This window comes from Thermobia domestica, chromosome 9 (genome assembly GCF_964235325.1).
Source record: "Thermobia domestica chromosome 9, izTheDome1.hap1.1, whole genome shotgun sequence".
In the NCBI taxonomy this organism is placed as follows: Eukaryota; Metazoa; Arthropoda; class Insecta; order Zygentoma; family Lepismatidae; genus Thermobia; species Thermobia domestica.
The window spans coordinates 43,635,811-43,654,437 of NC_137462.1; the positions used below are offsets into that span (position 1 = coordinate 43,635,811).

The 18,627-nt window shown below is 35.7% G+C and overlaps 1 protein-coding gene across 3 annotated transcripts in view; it reads right to left on the reverse strand.

The window, feature by feature from the left end:
- LOC145694622 (synergin gamma-like) overlaps positions 1-18,627 on the reverse strand; it is a 55,064-nt gene that overhangs the window by 19,828 nt on the left and 16,609 nt on the right. For 2 of the 3 annotated variants that reach the window (XM_081771023.1, XM_081771025.1), the window contains exons 6-10: positions 16,652-16,747; positions 13,289-13,693; positions 6,926-8,542; positions 4,960-5,019; positions 3,140-3,290 (exon numbers count right to left, since the gene is read on the reverse strand). In XM_081771023.1, coding sequence (XP_081627149.1) covers positions 3,140-3,290; positions 4,960-5,019; positions 6,926-8,542; positions 13,289-13,693; positions 16,652-16,747 — 2,329 coding nt within the window. The remainder of the gene's footprint in view (positions 1-3,139; positions 3,291-4,959; positions 5,020-6,925; positions 8,543-13,288; positions 13,694-16,651; positions 16,748-18,627) is intronic. The other variant, XM_081771024.1, reaches the window with a different exon arrangement.

The following is an 18,627-nucleotide window of genomic DNA, read 5'->3' on the forward strand; positions in this document are numbered from 1 at the left end:
AAAAAGATGCGAGAGCAATGCCGACTTTCTTAAGACTACATTTAGCCAGTGCGTGCTGGGGATCCCGCCAACAGGATGGGCGTTTAAATGACGAGGGGTACTCGGGATTACTTGTATCTAATTATATATACTTATTTCGTGCTTTAAATTATCATTTAAATTTTATCACTGTTTTCGCACATTTTTATTGAAAATGAATTTCATTGATGGCTGAAGGAAAAAAAAAATACAATCATACAGATTAGTGATGGTCAAATGACGGCCAACGAATAATAATGAAAAATGAATGATTTTTCTTTTTAACTTTGCATAACAGGAAAAGTATAGCTAATCATCATAATGTACCGAGATTTTGCTTTGTATGAAAATTTTTCTGTAACCTTTTGGATACCAAGCTCATTCAGAAAGGAAAGGCTGTTAGTACTGGGCCGATTCCTAGAAAAAATTAATTTAATAGTTACTTAAAAATTTTCATAGTTGGCCTATGCAGTTTGCCGCCCCCTGCAAATTTGATTTGCCACTCCTCATTCTCCAGAGAGAATACATCTTAACCTTGGAATACATCTTAGTATTGAGCAATCTTCCACGCCACACATCACGAGTCGAGAAAACGTTTAAGTCAAAAGATTGGTACTGTTTGTCGCATGTGTTGAGATCTGGGTGTAAATAAAAGTCTGCAGGATGAGTGTATGCCAAGCCACGTCAACTATGATGACGACTGGGAACTTGAGTAGCGAATAAGTTGGGCTTGTATTTTAACACTCGGTCATCTCTCATTACATAAGATCTTTGGAACCTCGAATTCTGAGGACACTTCTACTGTCTTATTAATGTTATCTCACTGTTGTTACAATATGTATTCTATAAACGTAAACACAAGTAAGTCTTATGGCTTACTTCATTCTTATTCTCTTTCGCACGTATCATTATGATCCTGAATATCTTGTTTATCAATTGAAAAATGAAATGAAATCTTTGAGTTTTACGTCCCACGGTTATGCCGGTTAGGCTAAAGGAGACGGTGATAATGAGTAATGAATGAAATGGTGGAATGAAGAAAGTGGGAGGAAACGGGAGAACCCCGAGAAAACCCACGCACACGGTGTTTGTCCACCACAAAGTTCACTTGGCGGGAGCAGGGGTTTGAACCCGAGACCCCTAGCACCAGAGGTGAACGCTCTACCACTGAGCCACCGCGGCCCCTTGTTTATCAATTGAGATCTCATATATATATATATCTGAATCTTAAACATCAGTTATCTTAAACTTCCTTTTTTCTGCAACGTACACGTACAATCCAACTGAATCTTGAAATCACAATCTACAGGGTGTTACAAAAATGTATCACAATATTTTACGAACAGATTCCTCACATCAAAATAAGAAGAAACAAAAAAGTTCATATGGACCTATGCTGAAAAGTGAATAGTTTTGGAGTTACAGGGTGCCGAAAACGTGAAACAACTGAACTTTAAAACTTCATAGCTCCACTACTATGGGACCTATCGTAGTCGGGTCAAGGCATCACTGAGGAACTAGTATGTGAACTATCCAAATATCCATATTCAAGAATGCTCCGGTACTTGCACACCAATTTTTAGAGAGGTAGGTGAAGAGTGATCTAGTACTCCCAAACAGTCCCTCTAAAATGATTGTGCAAGTACCGGACGTTCTGCAAGATAGATATTTGGATAGTTAACATACTAGTTTCTTAGCGATGTCTTGACCCAACTATAATCAGTCCTATAGTAGTGGAACTATGGACCTTTAAAGAGCAGTTTTTCACGTTCTCGGCACTCCATAACTACAAAACTATGCACTTCCGATCACAGGTCCATATGAACTTTTTTTTCTTATTTTGATGTGAGGAATCTATTCCAGGGTGTCTACTAAAATCCCGAAGTGAAATTTCGTAACTTTTTCGTGACCTTTTCTTTACCAAATCAAAAAATTTCCTAAAATTTTCAACAGTGATTTTGGGTGCGAATTAGGCCGAATTTTCATCCATGCGATACAAACGTACTTTGCTTGCGATTTGGTAGTGTTTAAAGCTGACCATAGACATTTTTGGTGGTAAACTTTCACGTTTTATAGAACAAAATTTTCCCATCTGTACTTACATTTGAACAGTTAAAAAAAAATCGTGACCCAATAGCTAAATTTCGTGACTTTCATGACCATTTTCTGATTTCGTGACTTTTTCGTGACCGATAGACACCCTGTATTCCCAAAATATGTAAGGAATCTATTTCCAAAATATTGTGACAATTTTTTTTTAACACCCTGTATATTCTATGTAGTGTTTGCACAGACTATCATAGCTCAACAACCTCTGTTAACGGTAGTGTAATTTTTCGTAAAACTTTGTGTCCGACTATTCTCAACAACTTTGCATTATACAAAAGTTATCCAAATTGATGATTCTCAAGTTAACTGGTCTCTGTTACTGAAGGGCAAGTAGGTGAATCACTTCTGCAGTAACTCATTCTATTAGTCTTCATAATTATTAGTACAGTACAGGGATGTCTACTAAAATTCCAAAACGAAATTTCGTGACTTTTTCCTCACCTTTTCATTACCAAACCATAAAATTTGTAACATTCTCAAGAGTGAATTTAGGTGGAATCAGGCCGAATTTTCATGCATGCGACAGAAGCGTACTTTGCTTGCGATTTAGTAAGGTCTAAAGCCGATCATAGACATTTTTTTGTGGTGACCTTTTTATGTTTTATAGAACAAAATTTTTCAGTCTGTACTTATATTTGTACAGATAAAAACAAAATAGTGACACAAAAGCTAAATTTCATGACCGTTATTTGATTTTGTGACCTTCGTGACTCTCATGACCGATAGACATCCTGAGTACTCGTAACCACTTGCAAGAAGAAAAAGGGTCCAGTTCTAAATGATGAAACTTATGTATTTTAAAGAACTTTGGAATGCTTTAACATAAAGAGTTTTTTAACATAAATTGAAGTATTTACAATAAATCAATAGTGACAACGGTAATATGTGAAGACCAGCATTGAGGATAGTATTAAGCCTTATTCCCCGAAAAAGAGTACCCGTTAGAAGTACTGGAATATAAAAAGGAACATTATTGAGGTTAAATGTTATATTAGTAAAAAAATTAACTTACTTGACAAGTAGTCTTTTCCTTCTGCAGTGGAAACTACTTCTTCGACTACCTCAACGGATGTAATGGAGCCGAAGATATCATACGCTGCTTGAAGGAGAGTCAGGCAACTTTGCAAACAACGTTGCCATTCGTAAGTGTGACGATCCCCAATCTGAAATTATAATAATTCACAGTCAGTAACACAGCACTACACCAGCAGGTGATCACCATATTAAATCAATCTGAGATTACTGACAATAATTGCGTGGAACTTATGTTCGTGATTTTTATTCAATCGATTGATTCCTTCTCTCTTTTCAATTATTTTAATTTTCATATCCTTTAACTTAAAATTCCTGACGGCAAAAGCGGTGATTGGTATAATTATTTTCAAAAATTTCTTTCTTCACCTGCAGAATCGGGATTTAGGATTTAGATTTCTGGGCTTTCGGCATCTATGGCCATGTTAGGCCGTCACTAGGATTAGGAATTAGATTTTGGGCTTTCGACATCTATGGCCATGTTAGTCCGTCACTAGGATTAGGATTAGGAATGAGATTTCTGGGCTTTCGGCATCTATGGCCATGTTAGCTCGTCACGAGGATTAGGATTAGGAATGAGATTTCTGGGCTTTCGGCATCTATGGCCATGTTAGGCCGTCACTAGGATTAGGAATTAGATTTTGGGGATTTCGACATCTATGGCCATGTTAGTCCGTCACTAGGATTAGGATTAGGAATGAGATTTCTGGGCTTTCGGCATCTATGGCCATGTTAGCCCGTCACTAGGATTAGGACTAGGAATGAGATTTCTGGGCTCTCGGCATCTATGGCCATGTTAGGCCGTCACTAGGATTAGGAATTAGATTTTGGGGCTTTTGACATCTATGGCCATGTTAGTCCGTCACTAGGATTAGGATTAGGAATGAGATTTCTGGGCTTTCGGCATCTATGGCCATGTTAGGCCGTCACTAGGATTAGGATTAGGAATGAGATTTCTGGGCTTTCGGCATCTATGGCCATGTTAGCCCGTCATGTATGAGGGATGGCGTCCCTCGGCGATCACACTATCCGAGGAAAGGGAAGGAAGGAAGTGGCCTGGGATCTATACGTTAGGTACCATCCCGGCATTTGCCTGGTGTGAATGAGAAAAACTCAGGAAAACCCCATTCAGAATGGTTGGCCTGAAAAAGCTTTTTACATTTTTCGACCCAGTGGCGGTACTTTACATTCAACTTGCATGCCGACTTCTTCCACTACGAATAAAATAAAGAAAACAAAAATCTAAAACAACATTATTGTTATGATTTCTTTTTTTATCTGTAAAATGTGTACACTGTACGATAAATACATTTTACAAATTAAAATAAAACTACTAAAAGTAAACATGTATGTTTATGAAATGCTAAATGGAAAACAATATCAAAGGTTTCGGCTATAGTTTTTGTCAAAAAGAAGATAAAAGTATAACATATACGTTAAAAAAAATAGTATTATTTCAAATTAGGCAGAAAAAATAATTATTATTAGTATTATTTCAAATTAGCCAGAAAGCTTGAAGATTTTCAAGATTTATACAAAATCCATTAATATATGAATCAAAAACTGAAAGTGCATACAAACGTTTGACTCAATTTTTAAATAATTTAAGTAATATTGTAATATTTATGATTTCAATATAATTTTCATTCATTTTAATTCTTTTTCTTATCGTGTTAAGGTTAAAAATCGTTCTTCTGGAGTTTAATTTTTGGATAGGGTTAATTACCAATGTTCGTTTAAGATTAATAACAGCTATCAGAACTGTTAGTCACAATATACCCTTCTGTTCTTGCAACTTACCTTCTGCTTTCGTGTGTGTTCCATTGATAATCCTGTTTCTTCAACTTCCCCCGATACTTTCTGTTCATCCAAATTTGTTTTCATGAAATAAAAGAAAATCACAAGAAATAACGGAATATTAACTAACCAAAACAAAAAAGTACTAAACAAACAAAAGAAAAAATAAATGAATTAAAATAAAGAAAAGATACTGGCCACCGCACTGCACAATCTCGCTTCCATTCCTACATACTAAACAATATCATTCTGCAGTTGTTACAGAAACATTTACGAATATGAGTCGATTCTGACAAAATCGTCCGCCTAGAAAAATTACTTAGGCTTATTAATGAAACAATAACATATTGTAGGCTTTTTAATAAAACAATGACCTACAAAAAAATTAACAAAATCGTTAGAGCAGTTTCAGAGAAAATAACGTATTTAAAATTTTCATCCTCCAGCAAACTATCCTTATTTATGCGGGGAGAGAGGAGGTTGAAACAAACTACTCTCCCTCCTTCTTATCTGGAAAATTGTTCTTGCTCGTTAAGTATGGAATGATGCTTTAGTCATTACACAGCACATCAATCGAAACAGCACGAACTAACAAACTCTATGGCCTATGAAACCCGGAGGTTCAATGCCACATTCACAAAAGCTCTCCATTGACTTCTGTTCTTAGCCAACTGGATCCAGTTTCTACTTTGTATTCCTATTTCTGCGAGATCCATCTTAATATTGTCCTTTCATCTGCACCTAGGTCCTCCTAATGGTTGTTTTCCGATTGTAATTTCAGTTAAAACTTTGAAAGCGTTCCTATTTTCTTTCGTCCTGGCTAGATGGCCTGCCCACCTGAGCCTCCTAGATCTGATGACCCTAACAATATTGGATAAACGGTATAACTTATGTAGCTCCTCGTTATGAAGTTTCCGCCATTCCCCCATTCCTGTTTCTCTTGGGTCTGAATATTCGCTCAGAATCTTATTCTCAAATACTTTCAGTCTACGTTCTTCCCTCAGAGTAAGCGATCATGTTTCGCAACCATAAAGAGCAACAGGTATGATTATCGTTTTATATATTTTGGGCTTCGAATTCCTCGATAGGAATCGCGACGACAAAAGATTTTGATCTGAATAACAACATGAATTCCCTGCTTTTAGTCGACATTTAATTTCTTCGTTAATATGGTTTTGGTCTGTTAATATTGATCCTATATGTTTGAAAGAATCCCTTTATCGAAAGTATTATTTGATATTTTAACGTATCCATAATATACAGTACTATGATCCCGACGAACTTCCATGTATTTAGCTTTCCCTGCATTTACTTCTCAGCTTACGTCCCTGCAAGCGTTTAATAAGACCTCTGCATTTCTTTCTATTGTTTTCCTATCATTACCTATTAAATTTACATCATCAGAATACGCCATAATCGGAAACACCACGAACTGTTCTGTTAAACAGTTATTTGATCTTTATTGTCCTCTTTCAGCACAAGTTATATTGTCACTATTATTATTATTATTCAACTTCAAGGTGAGTCCGACCCGTGTAAGCTCTAAATCGGAAATTAAACCCAATCTTTCCGCACAGAAGGCAGAACGATATTGTTGTATTATTAGACAGTTTAATAAATATCCAACAATTCTTTCCTTTGAATTACTGGAAATTGGGCAAACAACGAGTGTTACACATAAAAGAGAGTCAGTTATTACAGCTTCAAAATTTGAACATAACGAAAGCTAGCTTCTAAATACTATAAAATAAAAAAGGAAAATAACAAAATCAAATAAAATTATAAACAAACAAAATTTTAACTTATAAAAGAAAAATGAAGTAGGAAATGATATATAGTATGATCTTTAGTACTCTAGAGCGAAAAGGAAAAAAAAAAATTTTTTTGCAAGGGTTTATATTATGATGCTATTACCACTTCACTATCCTGTAAAAGCAACATATTTCAGATCGAATATGCTATTACTAACCTGTGCAGAATCCCACGGCTCGATACTGTATTTCTCCCCTACCAAGGGAACTACAGATGGAGCTGGAAGTGCCGATCCTTGAGCAGTACTAAACTCTCCTCCATCTTCTTCCGTTGCACCTGTTCCGAACACTTTCAAATCCAAACTTGGAAGCGAACCCTGCCGACTCAGTGCAGACTGACCATCGCCTAACGAAAGATTATCTCCGAGACGACCTTCACCAATGGACAAATTGTCAAAGCCCCCAAGTTCAAGACTTGACACTGACTGTTGTTCAGGAGATAATTCACGTAATTTATGAACAAGATGATTTTCAATTGGGTTCGATTCTTTCGGAATCGTTTCAGGACCTACGAAATCACCAAATTCATCATCATCATCATCATTGTTGGCTTCTTTAACATTCGGAGCTTCGTCCACAAACACAGTCACTGTTTTAGAGGGAATATTATGATCGCTGGATTTATCTGATGTATCCTGAGCCCACTTAACAGATGTTACAGTAGTCGACTCTGTGCTCTGGTTGAAAGCATCGAAGTCTGCACGCCATTCTTGATTTCCTGTAGCAGAATTGGCAGAAAACGAGGAGAAAGAACCGAATATATTATTATTATTGTTTGTTGTGAATCCTGTACTGTCTGCAAAATTAAACTGAGATGACGCTCTTTCTTTGGCTATTTCTGCAAACGATTCATCGCTTGGTGCTGTCACAAAATCTCCAAACCCATCATCATTATCATCATTATTTGTTTTACTATGAATATCTTTGTCTTGTTTTAATTCTTGCTGTTGCTCATTAGACGTCTCATTACTTTCACCCATTAACGCTAACTCTCGTAATGCACTGTACTTGTCTTCAACCAACAACGAATCCTCTGTCTTTGTTTGCACATCACTAGACGAGTCACCAGACTCAGAAACGGTACGAATTACACTTTCCTTAAGAACAAAAGTTGTTTGAACTGGTTTCGAAACGTTTTTCTCTGTTTGTTTAGTTAAGTACTTGCTGCTCGGGCTTTCATGGGATACTAACGCCTGTTGAAAATCACAGAACTCATCGTCATCATCTTCATTAGCACCATCCGGAGAGGAAGAGTGACGCTCTGGAGCAGTAACACTGAGTAACTGTCTTGTATCACTGGCCTTAGGGGTTCCTAAATTATAATTGGCTAATCGGCTGCCAACACCATGTCCACCTGAAGTCTGATATTTGGGAAGCATTATAGGAGAAGCGGTTGCTGAGGACAAGGATGGCGAAGTTGGAGGAGATTCTTGATAGATGGGGTTATGGAAGGTGTCAGGCGGGGAAGGTGAATGAGCTGTTTTTGCTTCTTCACTTTTCACAACACTGCCAGACTCCGCTGGCGCTGTTTGAGCACTCTGGAAATCCGTAAACTCATCATCATCTGCTACAACAGCCGAAGAATTCACCTGGGGAGATGTTTCTTTCTTCGCGTTCGGTGGTTGCTCTGATTCATTTCTAGCCGGCTGATCAATAGGCTTGGTAGGCACCTCTGCTTGATGTGACTGGGGTAAATACACACTGGCATTGAGATTAGGCAGCGGAGCTTGAGGAATGAGATTCAGTACGTTTAAATTATTGAAGGTACAGCCACCCTGCAACGAAACAAATTGCGAACTGTAATTTGCATCACCAACGTACTCTATATATCTTATATCGGCATCTAACGTCATGAAACATAATAATTATGCTGGAATTAAATAACAGACAATAAAACTAACAAGGCAAGTATAGGCGAACAATGCTATATTTAATTTCAATATCATTAAAGAAGGTCTAGGTTTTAAGGACACTACTAAAGCTCTTCTCGTACAAAACGAAGGCACAGTAGCGTATCCTAACTTCTGGTACGAAGGATTTCTTACTCAATCCCAGTCTGAGCTTCCTCATGGATCTTTTTGAAGTTCTTCCGTGTATCTCTAATTTCACATTTTACCAATGATTTCATCATTCAGATGGGATTAGAGTCTACCGACACGTTGGGCATTGAGGCTAGATGAAACGAAGAGCTACAGTTTAACGTGAGAATAATTACGGACACAATGTGTTACAGAAGACTTGCACATGCCTCTATATTGAATGTTAGTTGTTAGGATATAAATTCTGTGGAAACAAATCATGATGGATATTGGTTTATAGGAATCTTTTGTACGTTCTCTCTTAGGTGGAATCTCTGATTATGTAAGTAAATGTCTAAAGGCTTAATTGAACCAGAATTGTTCATGGAAGCTCTTACATGGGATATGAAAGTATAGAACAATAAATATCTCATTAGTAATCAGTGCAAAGGACGCTTAAACCTAACTTTGGGTTAAGGAACGTACTCTCTTAAATGACTCGCTTTCTCGGATTTTGAGTCTTGGATAATAATAATAATAATAATAATAATAATAATAATAATAATAATAATAATAATAATAATAATAATAATAATTAGTGGCACAGTTACAGTTTATATATTCACTCTCAAACTTAATATTGGCTTAGACTTAACTCTCAAATCTAACAGATCCGAATCACATGAGCTTCCATTGCGAATCGAGCTCGGAACTCTCGCACCAAACACACTACATTAACCTTACAGACATGAGGGTGTTCAAATTAATTTTGAATTCAATTTTTTTTCAATTTTCTTCGTCATTACAACCGGTATACTTGGAAAGCTTAAACTGTTATATATATAGGGTGTTTCAAAACAACACCGACAACGTTTGGGAGATGATTCTTGATACCAGGATAAGACAGAAAGTATAGATCAAACTGGGTGCAGAAATCCGTCATTTCGGAGTTATAGGATGCCGAGAACATGAAGAAATGAACTTTAAAGGTCCATAGCTCCAATACTGCGGGACCTACCGTTGCTGGGTCAAGACTTCACTGAGGAACTAATAAGTGCGCTACCCGAAAATACATATTCCTGCGGTACTCACGCAACAATTTTTATAGAGGGAGTTTGGCTACGGGCATACCATTTGAAGTACTCAACGACTACCTCTATAAAAATTGTTGGGGAAGTACAGCAGAATTCTGAAACATGGGTATCTGGGTAGGACACATACTAGTTCCTAAGTGAAGTTTTGACCCTACTACGGTAGGTTCTATAGTACTAAGAATATATGGTGTCTCAATATATGGTGTATAGTATATATATGGTGTCTCAAAAGTCCCCTGACATAGGGTAACTCTGTTATTATCAGAGTTACAACAACAAAATGTAAGAGGGAAAACTGTCTCCAAATATGTTGTTTTCAATCTAAAGTGAAGGATTTTTTTTTTTTTTTTTTTTAATCACACAAGCCGTTTGGGCTGTATACTCTTTATGCTCCCAATGTTAAATGAAAATGAAACGTTGCCATTTACCTGGACCCACAACATAAGTGAATCAAGTTACTGTCTTTTATGCTGCCATGTCGATGGCCAGTCCCCATTTCAAACAGTAACTTCATTCACTCATGTTGTGAGTTCAGGTAAATGGCAACGTTGCATTTTCATTTAACATTACAGAACTAACGGCTAGTCCGATTTAAAAGAAATCCTTCACTTTAGATTGAAATCATCATATTTGGAGATGGGTTTTCCTCTTAAATTTTGTTGTAACTCTGATAATAACAGTTACCCTATGTCAGGGACTTTTGAGACACACTGTGTATAAAGCTTTTTGTTTCCAAAATAAAATGTGTGTAATCAAAACGACATTGAAATAAATGAGCAAGGCATTCACTTGCATGGAAAAATACGCACAAGAATGTCGCCAAACTCACTTCCACTTTTTTGAATTTTAATGAATAATTTAAAGACAGTGACGAACACACACAAATGCAGAAAGTAAGGCAGGTAGTATTTGTAAAATGCTATTAAATAAACTAATAATTATTTTAATACCTTTTCTTATAGGCCAGAAATTTAGGTGCGTAATTTATGCCGTCATAAAATTATACAATATATGAAAGCCCTTGAAAAAAAATATTATTTCATATAATAGCGTTTAGTAGATACTAACTAGCTTACATTCTACATTTTTTGTGTTCTTCGTTGTCTTTAATCATTAAAATTGAAAAAGAAAAAAAGGGAGAGAGGTGAGCTTAGCGAAAGGCTCTTTAGCCTTTTGGAAAACGATTATTTTTTTCGCTATTCTAGAATAATATATAACGAAGTATCTTGAGATAGTGAATAATAGATGCATATAGACTATGTATGACCTAGGTGAATTACATTTACTAAATTTCTTTTCCTTCAATTACTTGATTTTTTTTTTTTTTTTAATTTACACTTAAGTGTACAGTCAGCGATAAAAGTTATTTGCGTTTGGTAAAATTTATTTTAGGAATAACGGTGGTATGGCTGGAACGTACAGTCAGAAACAATATTAAGTATAGATTGGAAGTATAAGAAATAATAGCTCCAACCTATACTTAATATTGTTTCTGACTGTACAACGGTGATATGGCTGGAACGTACTGAAAATTAGATTGTTTTTAATTTACTGAAAACTGTACTCAAATTGTCCTTCCATGCTGAAGTTATTTACAAAACTAATTTCATCGAACGAAAAGAACTTTTGTTGCTGACTGTACAGTCCGCAGTGAAAAAAAAAAAAACCCTGCAACATGAGCATGTAAGTTTATTGTGAAACGACAAAGTCTTCTGCTCCAAAATAAGTGCGCAGGGGAGGACGCCGAGGTTTCTCCTGGCATGATCCCTGCCACTTAGACGTTATGTTGATTCCCTGCGCTGTTAGGCGTAGTTTTACAATAAACTTTCATGTTCATGTTGCAGGTTTTTTGCTGCGGACTGCAAAAGTATATAGGATAAGTCAAATGTAATTTTAAAAATAACATTATGGTACGCTTTTTTTTCAGTTACATTAAGTTAACATCATTAGTAGTAAGTATTCATTATCTACTCCAATGATAATCTTGATGAAACTTCGTATGTGAGGCATAATAATCATGTACACAAATATTACGTATTGTTTTGGTCGCATGCCAAGTTATGGCGGTATATCGCTACTAGGCATACAGTTTTTGATGAAATAATTGAGGAAAATACAAGTAGTTTCGAAGATAAGGACAGAAAAATAAAAATTGACTCCGAGTCAAATCTAGTGTATCGAATACCAATGGAGCCATTTTACAATAGATATCTTAAAATTGGGGAATACAAAAACAGTTTCGGAAGTAAGAAAGGAGCTCTTAAGCATATCACCCCAATACCATCCTGGTAGGGCAAAAAATCCTAGAGAAACCTAATCCCAAATGACCGTTTACCGAATTCGAACCCAGGATCTTTCGATTGCGAAGCATGAATAATGCGTTTCATCTACACGGTGCTCTGACAGAACTAACCTACACAATATAAATGTAATTCATGATTATTAATTTTAGTTTCATTTAGATTACCGTATAATTCAAACTTGAGCCTGACTAAATCCTGTTAATTTGAATATTTTCTAGCTTGGTAGGTGTGTACTAAATGACCCACATTTAATATTTTTGTTTTATTTAATTAAAATCATTCAACACGAAAATCACTCATAACTAGAAAAGCTTAACATCACACTAAAGGAGAAGCTGGTCAAGTACTATACATAGAGCACTGGACTGTATGGTTTGGAGACTTGGACATAATGGAAGTTAAAGAAACATTTAGAGCTTCGAAATGTGATGTTGGAGGAAGATGGAGAAACTAAAATGAACAGAAAAAGAGCAACAAACGAGTAGAAAAGAGAAGAAGACGCCTTCAGCAAGCATTCTTTGTAAGAAAGCCAATTGAAATGAAATCTTTAAGATTTACGTCCCACGGGTTATGCCGGTTAGGCTAAAGGAGACGGTGATTGATGAGAAATGAATGAAATGGAGGAATGAAGAAAGTGGGAGGAAACGGGAGAACCCCGAGAAAACCCACGAGCACGGTGTTTGTCCACCACAAAGTCCACATGGCGCGAGCTGGGATCGAACCAGGGACCCCAAACACCGGAGGTGAACGCTCTACCACTGAGCCACCGCGCCCCAGAGCCAATTGAATTGGACACACCTTGCGAACAATGTCTCCTTCACAATGACATTGAGGGAAAGATGGACAAAAAGCGAGGAGTAGGAAGAACACAATCAATTAATTATTTGAAAAATGAAAGAAAATATTGGGATAAGAAAAGATAAATGCTTAAGAAACATATCCAGTTCGGAACTTGAGGAAGAACGAGAACAAAACAACCTCCAGACACAGGACCTGCCAACAAGTAGAATAAATAAATAATAAAAGAAGTAATAGTTGTAGTTGTTGTTAAAAATGTCTTAATAATAGATTCAACTACTGTAGTCTTTAAATATAATATTACTTACTTGAGCCAGACCTACTAAGGCCAAAACGACGTATAGTTCTTCCTCAGTCAGCTGGCCAGGTACCTTATGGTTAGCTAGACTCCAAATATAACCAAGTACTTCCCGGGGTAGGCCGGAAGTCAATAGCAGTGAAAAAATCTTTGTAGTATCCACCATTCCCACGTTATCCTTTACATATTCCCACACTTGAAGGTAAACAGCAGGGAGGTGACTTTTATTGGTGATCCAAACGGGAAGACTGAAAGTAGGAGGCGGAGACGTTGGGACATGGTTTACGGCCGGTGTTACTGGCGGAGACAAAGGGGTTCCTGTATGAGGCTGAGCTTTTCCTTGCGTTGATGGATAGCCATGACCAACTGCAGTACCTCCAAAAGGATCCTGAGATGCCGTATTAGGCGCAGGAGTCTGAAAAATAAAAAAAGTCAATACAGGTTTTAAATTATGTTCTATAATACAGGGTGATTCAAAATGAATATCGGGATTTTAAAGTTTTGTAGTATTTATCACATTTAAAGTAGAATTAATAACTGCTTCATTAAAGGAAAGAGCAACTTAAACAGTTTTTGCTACAAGTGTTCAACGTGAGCACCATTCGTCACATGCCACACATCGAGTCGATAGGCGAGTTCTTCCCAAACCTTGATCAGTGTGTTTGGAGTACTTGTTACGACAACTACTTTAATCCTCTTTGTTAAATTCCTCAATTTTCTTAAAATTCTCCACAGAGACGTCACTGGAATTGCTAATTCACGATTACCCTTCCGAATTGATTTCTTGGGGCTACGGGTGAAAGACTCTCTTACTCGTTCAACACGTTCTTCAGTCACTCTTGGTCGTTCCATACTCTTCCCTTTGCACAGACAGCCGGTGTTTTCAAACTGATGATATCATCTACGGATGTTATTATCAATTAGTGAATTGCAACTGAACTTAATACGGAAAGCACGTTGCACTGTAACTACAGATTCAGTCTTTGCAAAATGTAAAACACAAAAAGCTTTCTGCTCACTAGTCGCCATCTTTGTTACTAGCGCTTTCTAACGCCAGACAGAGGAAACAGTGCATGCGCATGCGTACGTACAAAACTGTTTGAACTGCTCTTTCATTTGATGTATTATTTATAATTGTAAGTTAATTGTAATAAATGCTACAAAACCTTAAAACCCGGATATTCATTTTGAAACACCCTGTATTATTAGCACATAATTAAACATCAATAAATAAGAAAACGCTGATACACACATATATCCCCATCAAGCCTTAAGATATTGCCAAGACGACATGCAAACTATCGTTAATGAGATTCAAAATTATCATTAGTTCTTAATCTTCATGCTTAAGGTTGGTTTAAAGGGACAGTTTTGCCGATAGATGTCACTACAGTCTTCGGTATATATCTGTATTTTTTACCTTTCACGACAATTCATGATTTCTCTTACAAATTTCAATCTAGAGACTTCAAATTTTTAGAGAAGGAACTTCATAACCTATCGAAGGCAAGAAACTGTGCTGATTTTTTATTTAGAATTTTCTACGTTATTGAAATGGATATCAAAACCTTTAACAATGGAACTGGTTCAACAATGAAGAAAATTCTAAATAAAAAATCGGTACAAATTGTTGCCTTCGATAGGTTATGAAGTTCCTTCTCTAAAAATGGATTAAAGTCTCTAGGTTGAAATTTGTAAGAAAAATTATAAATTTTTGTGAAAGGTAAAAAAAAACATGAGACCTACGAAAACCGTAGTGACATCTACGGCAAAGCTTGCCCCTTTAAACCAGCCTTAAAGGAGTTTGATTTACGAAAACTCTTTTATATGAGCGGCTCAGGCGAATACAATGGCAAGAGCCATTTTCGGTGAAACTGAGTTATTAGGTGGACTGGGTTGTGATCGAATCACGGAACAAAAAGATTTAGGTATTGTTTTTGACAATAAATTGCTTTTCAAACATCATCTTGAGAATATACTTCTAAAGCGAGAAGGAATCTTGGCATCCTAAAATGGATGTCCAAAGATTTTAACTCTGTCAAAACCAGCCTTATTCTTTATTACTCCAACGTTAGAAGTCATCTGGAATATTGTTCAATTATATGGAATAGAAGTACACGTTATATATCAAGTACTTTGGAGAAAAATCTTTTTCTTCCTTGGTTATGCTGGAAGTTTAAATGTTATGAAGGTATGACGTTGGATGAAGTGAGGATGTCGTTGGATATATTAAGGCTGTCTGAAAGAAGGATTATTCTGGATGTTAAAATATTGCATTCAATTCTTCATGGTAACCTGAATTTGTTATCAATAATAACTCTGTATGTAACCAGTTATCATGTAAGAAATCCGAAAATTTTTAAACCTATTCACTTTCTCAATGATGTACCTTTGTATAAAATCTTATCAGTGGCCAATGATTTTGACAATGTCATTGATATTTTTGATTATAATTTTAGCAATATACAAATACATTTCAATATAATCATTTCATAATCAGCTGAGAGTATTACTTTCTTTTATGTATGTTTGTTTTATGCATGATTTTTTCTCTTCTGTGCATGTATCATTCGTATTTTATGTATTATGTTTATTTTTGTTATTTGCATTTTTTTTTTTTGTATGGAAATTGTAAATGAGCAGATCTGTCTGTAATTTCCAGTATGCAATAAAAATTATTATTATTACATATAAAAGTATATATGTTCAACCGTAATTCTGGAACGCCTGGAGCAATTTTAGCTAAACTTGATTCACATATTACTTACGGTTTGGAAAAGAGTATTGTCGAGGTAAGACCCCCCCTAGCATACGTAAGGGGAGAGGAAGGGGGACATAAAATGATTGAAAACTACCGATATTAGTGTCAAATCCATAGTTTTCGGAGTCCATGAGCTGACTGGTGATAGTTTTGATGTCTTTTAAGTTCAGCCCTCGAGCGGGAGTAAGACCTTCCCCTTGCACACTTAGGGGGAATAGAAGGGAGGAAACATATAAAAATGATCGACATTAGTGTCAAATCGATAGCCAATGGCTGATGTACACCGTCTATACAACTCAGATATTACCATTTAGGAGGCACAAATTGCTCTTCCCATGTAGAGGCGGGAATAATTGCCTACTTCACTTTGTTCAATTTCCGTGGTGACACACCACGTACACTCCCAGGCCTAATGGTCCGTGTTAATGGCCTGTTTGGGATCCTATCATCATCACCTAAATATACAATAGATTAAGTACACTGATTTATTAATAACTCAAATGCAATACTACATAAACTATAAAAGTTAATTAAAAGGCATAACTATCACGCACTAGTGTCACAGCATAACCTTGTTATAGTTCAATAAAATAATTTGAAGATTTAACTTACTGCGGTGTTAAAGGCAGAACTAATATCATCCACGCGGGACCAATCACATGCTTTCTGACTAGGAGTATAACTTATGCCACTTGATGGTTTAACAACCTAAAAGGAAAGACAGAATTACTATTTTTTCTCGTTTACAAGTAGGTAGGTATACAATACAACGCATAAAGAGGTATAGTAAATTTCAATTTTACTATATAACACTACCATTATTAATTCCACCCAATGGTACAATTACGATCAGAGATATACAGGTACTTAAACACAGAAATTGATACATTTATAATCAAATTATTAGAAAGATATGCGAAAACAATGTCTCCGTTAGTTGCATCTGTAAAAGTTTTCCTTAACAGGTTAGCCACTTGTTCTGTGGCCTTGTTCATCAAGTGAAGCCGCTCACATGAAGATCGAATCATTTTATTAAAAGTTTTTGCACTGATATTGTTAGTGTATACAGTAGCCTCATATTGTAAGTATATACAGGGTTGTGAAATTATCACTTCTTTCATTTTTCTTTCTTTTTTTCTTTTTTCTTTTTTTTTTTTAAGCATAAATGAACAAGAGTAACAAGAGATCTTTCGAATATTCAATCCTTGCACCAAAAGTACAAAATGTGTTTATAAAGTGATTCGGTGTTCATGAAAGTGGGTTAATCTGATGTACACTCATGTCCAAAATTATTGTCGCATGTCTATAAATATGTTGTTGTAGGAATATAATATGATAACGAATTCGCCCGGTATTTCTTATAACTTTAGTATGTGTATAATCGGCAAAGAGGTGTATGTGGCAAATTTCATGTCAAAAGAGCAGTAACTAGGAACAATGAAACGAAAATAAAACTTTTTTGTCCACTTAGCAACATTTTGTTTTATTCATTCTAATTTTCGTATTTATAATTCTTTTCGTATGAAATTTACAAATATACGTTTCCCGATTATACACATAGTATCAATATTAAAAGTACAATGCAAAATCATTATATTCTTACAAGAAGTCAGTTATAGATATGCGACAATCATTTTGGACATGAGTGTACAAGGTAACAGCATAGGTGTCCGAAACCGATCAAGAAAACTCTTACAAACGCAATCAGCGGAGTTAATGTTTTTTACTTATCTGTTTAATAATTACGACCAAAGATCTTTTATGGTTTTCATTTACAAAGTGCTGTTTCTAATAGGCAAAACTTTTAAAGGAATCTAAATTATGACGAAATCTTTGGTAGGCTTCACAGCACTTTTCTAGAATTCTCTCACGACTTAATAGTTAAGAGCCTGCCTTACTAAAAATAATACAAAATTTATCAGTTTTCTTTTGCTTGTTTATTCATAAGTGAAAGGAGATGCAACTTACCACAATCATAGGTGATGTTATCCTACAACAGAAACATGAACCCGAAGAATTTTCAGTGTTGCCATCCATAGAAATTACAGTGTTGCCAGAATAACAACGCCTCTAAAATCTAAGTTAAGGGTGCGACTAGAGAAACGATCTCAATTGCATTTGGTTATGTATCATGTTTTGGTTTCCTGTGAACTACTTTTTAAATAATAGTTGTATTTAGTTTGTAATAAACAAAATAGTTTTAACATAAAGTTATTAAAACTAAATAATGATGTTATTTAAAAAGTAGCTCACACGAAACCAAAACATGATACGTAACCAAATGCAATCGAGATCGTTCCTCTAGTCGCAGCCTGAACTTTAGATTTTGGGGGAGATGTTATTCTGGCAACACTGTAATTTCTATGGATGGCAAAACTGAAAATTCTTCAGGATCATATTTTCTGTTGTAGAATAGCATTATCTATGATTGTGGTAAGTTGCATTTCATTATCTCCTTTCATTTATGAAAAACAATCAAAAGAAATATGGTAGATTTTGTATTATTTTTAGTAAGGCAGGCTTTTAAGTGCTGTAATAGCGATCATGTCTGAAACATTATTTTTAATATATATATTAAAGTAATGAGA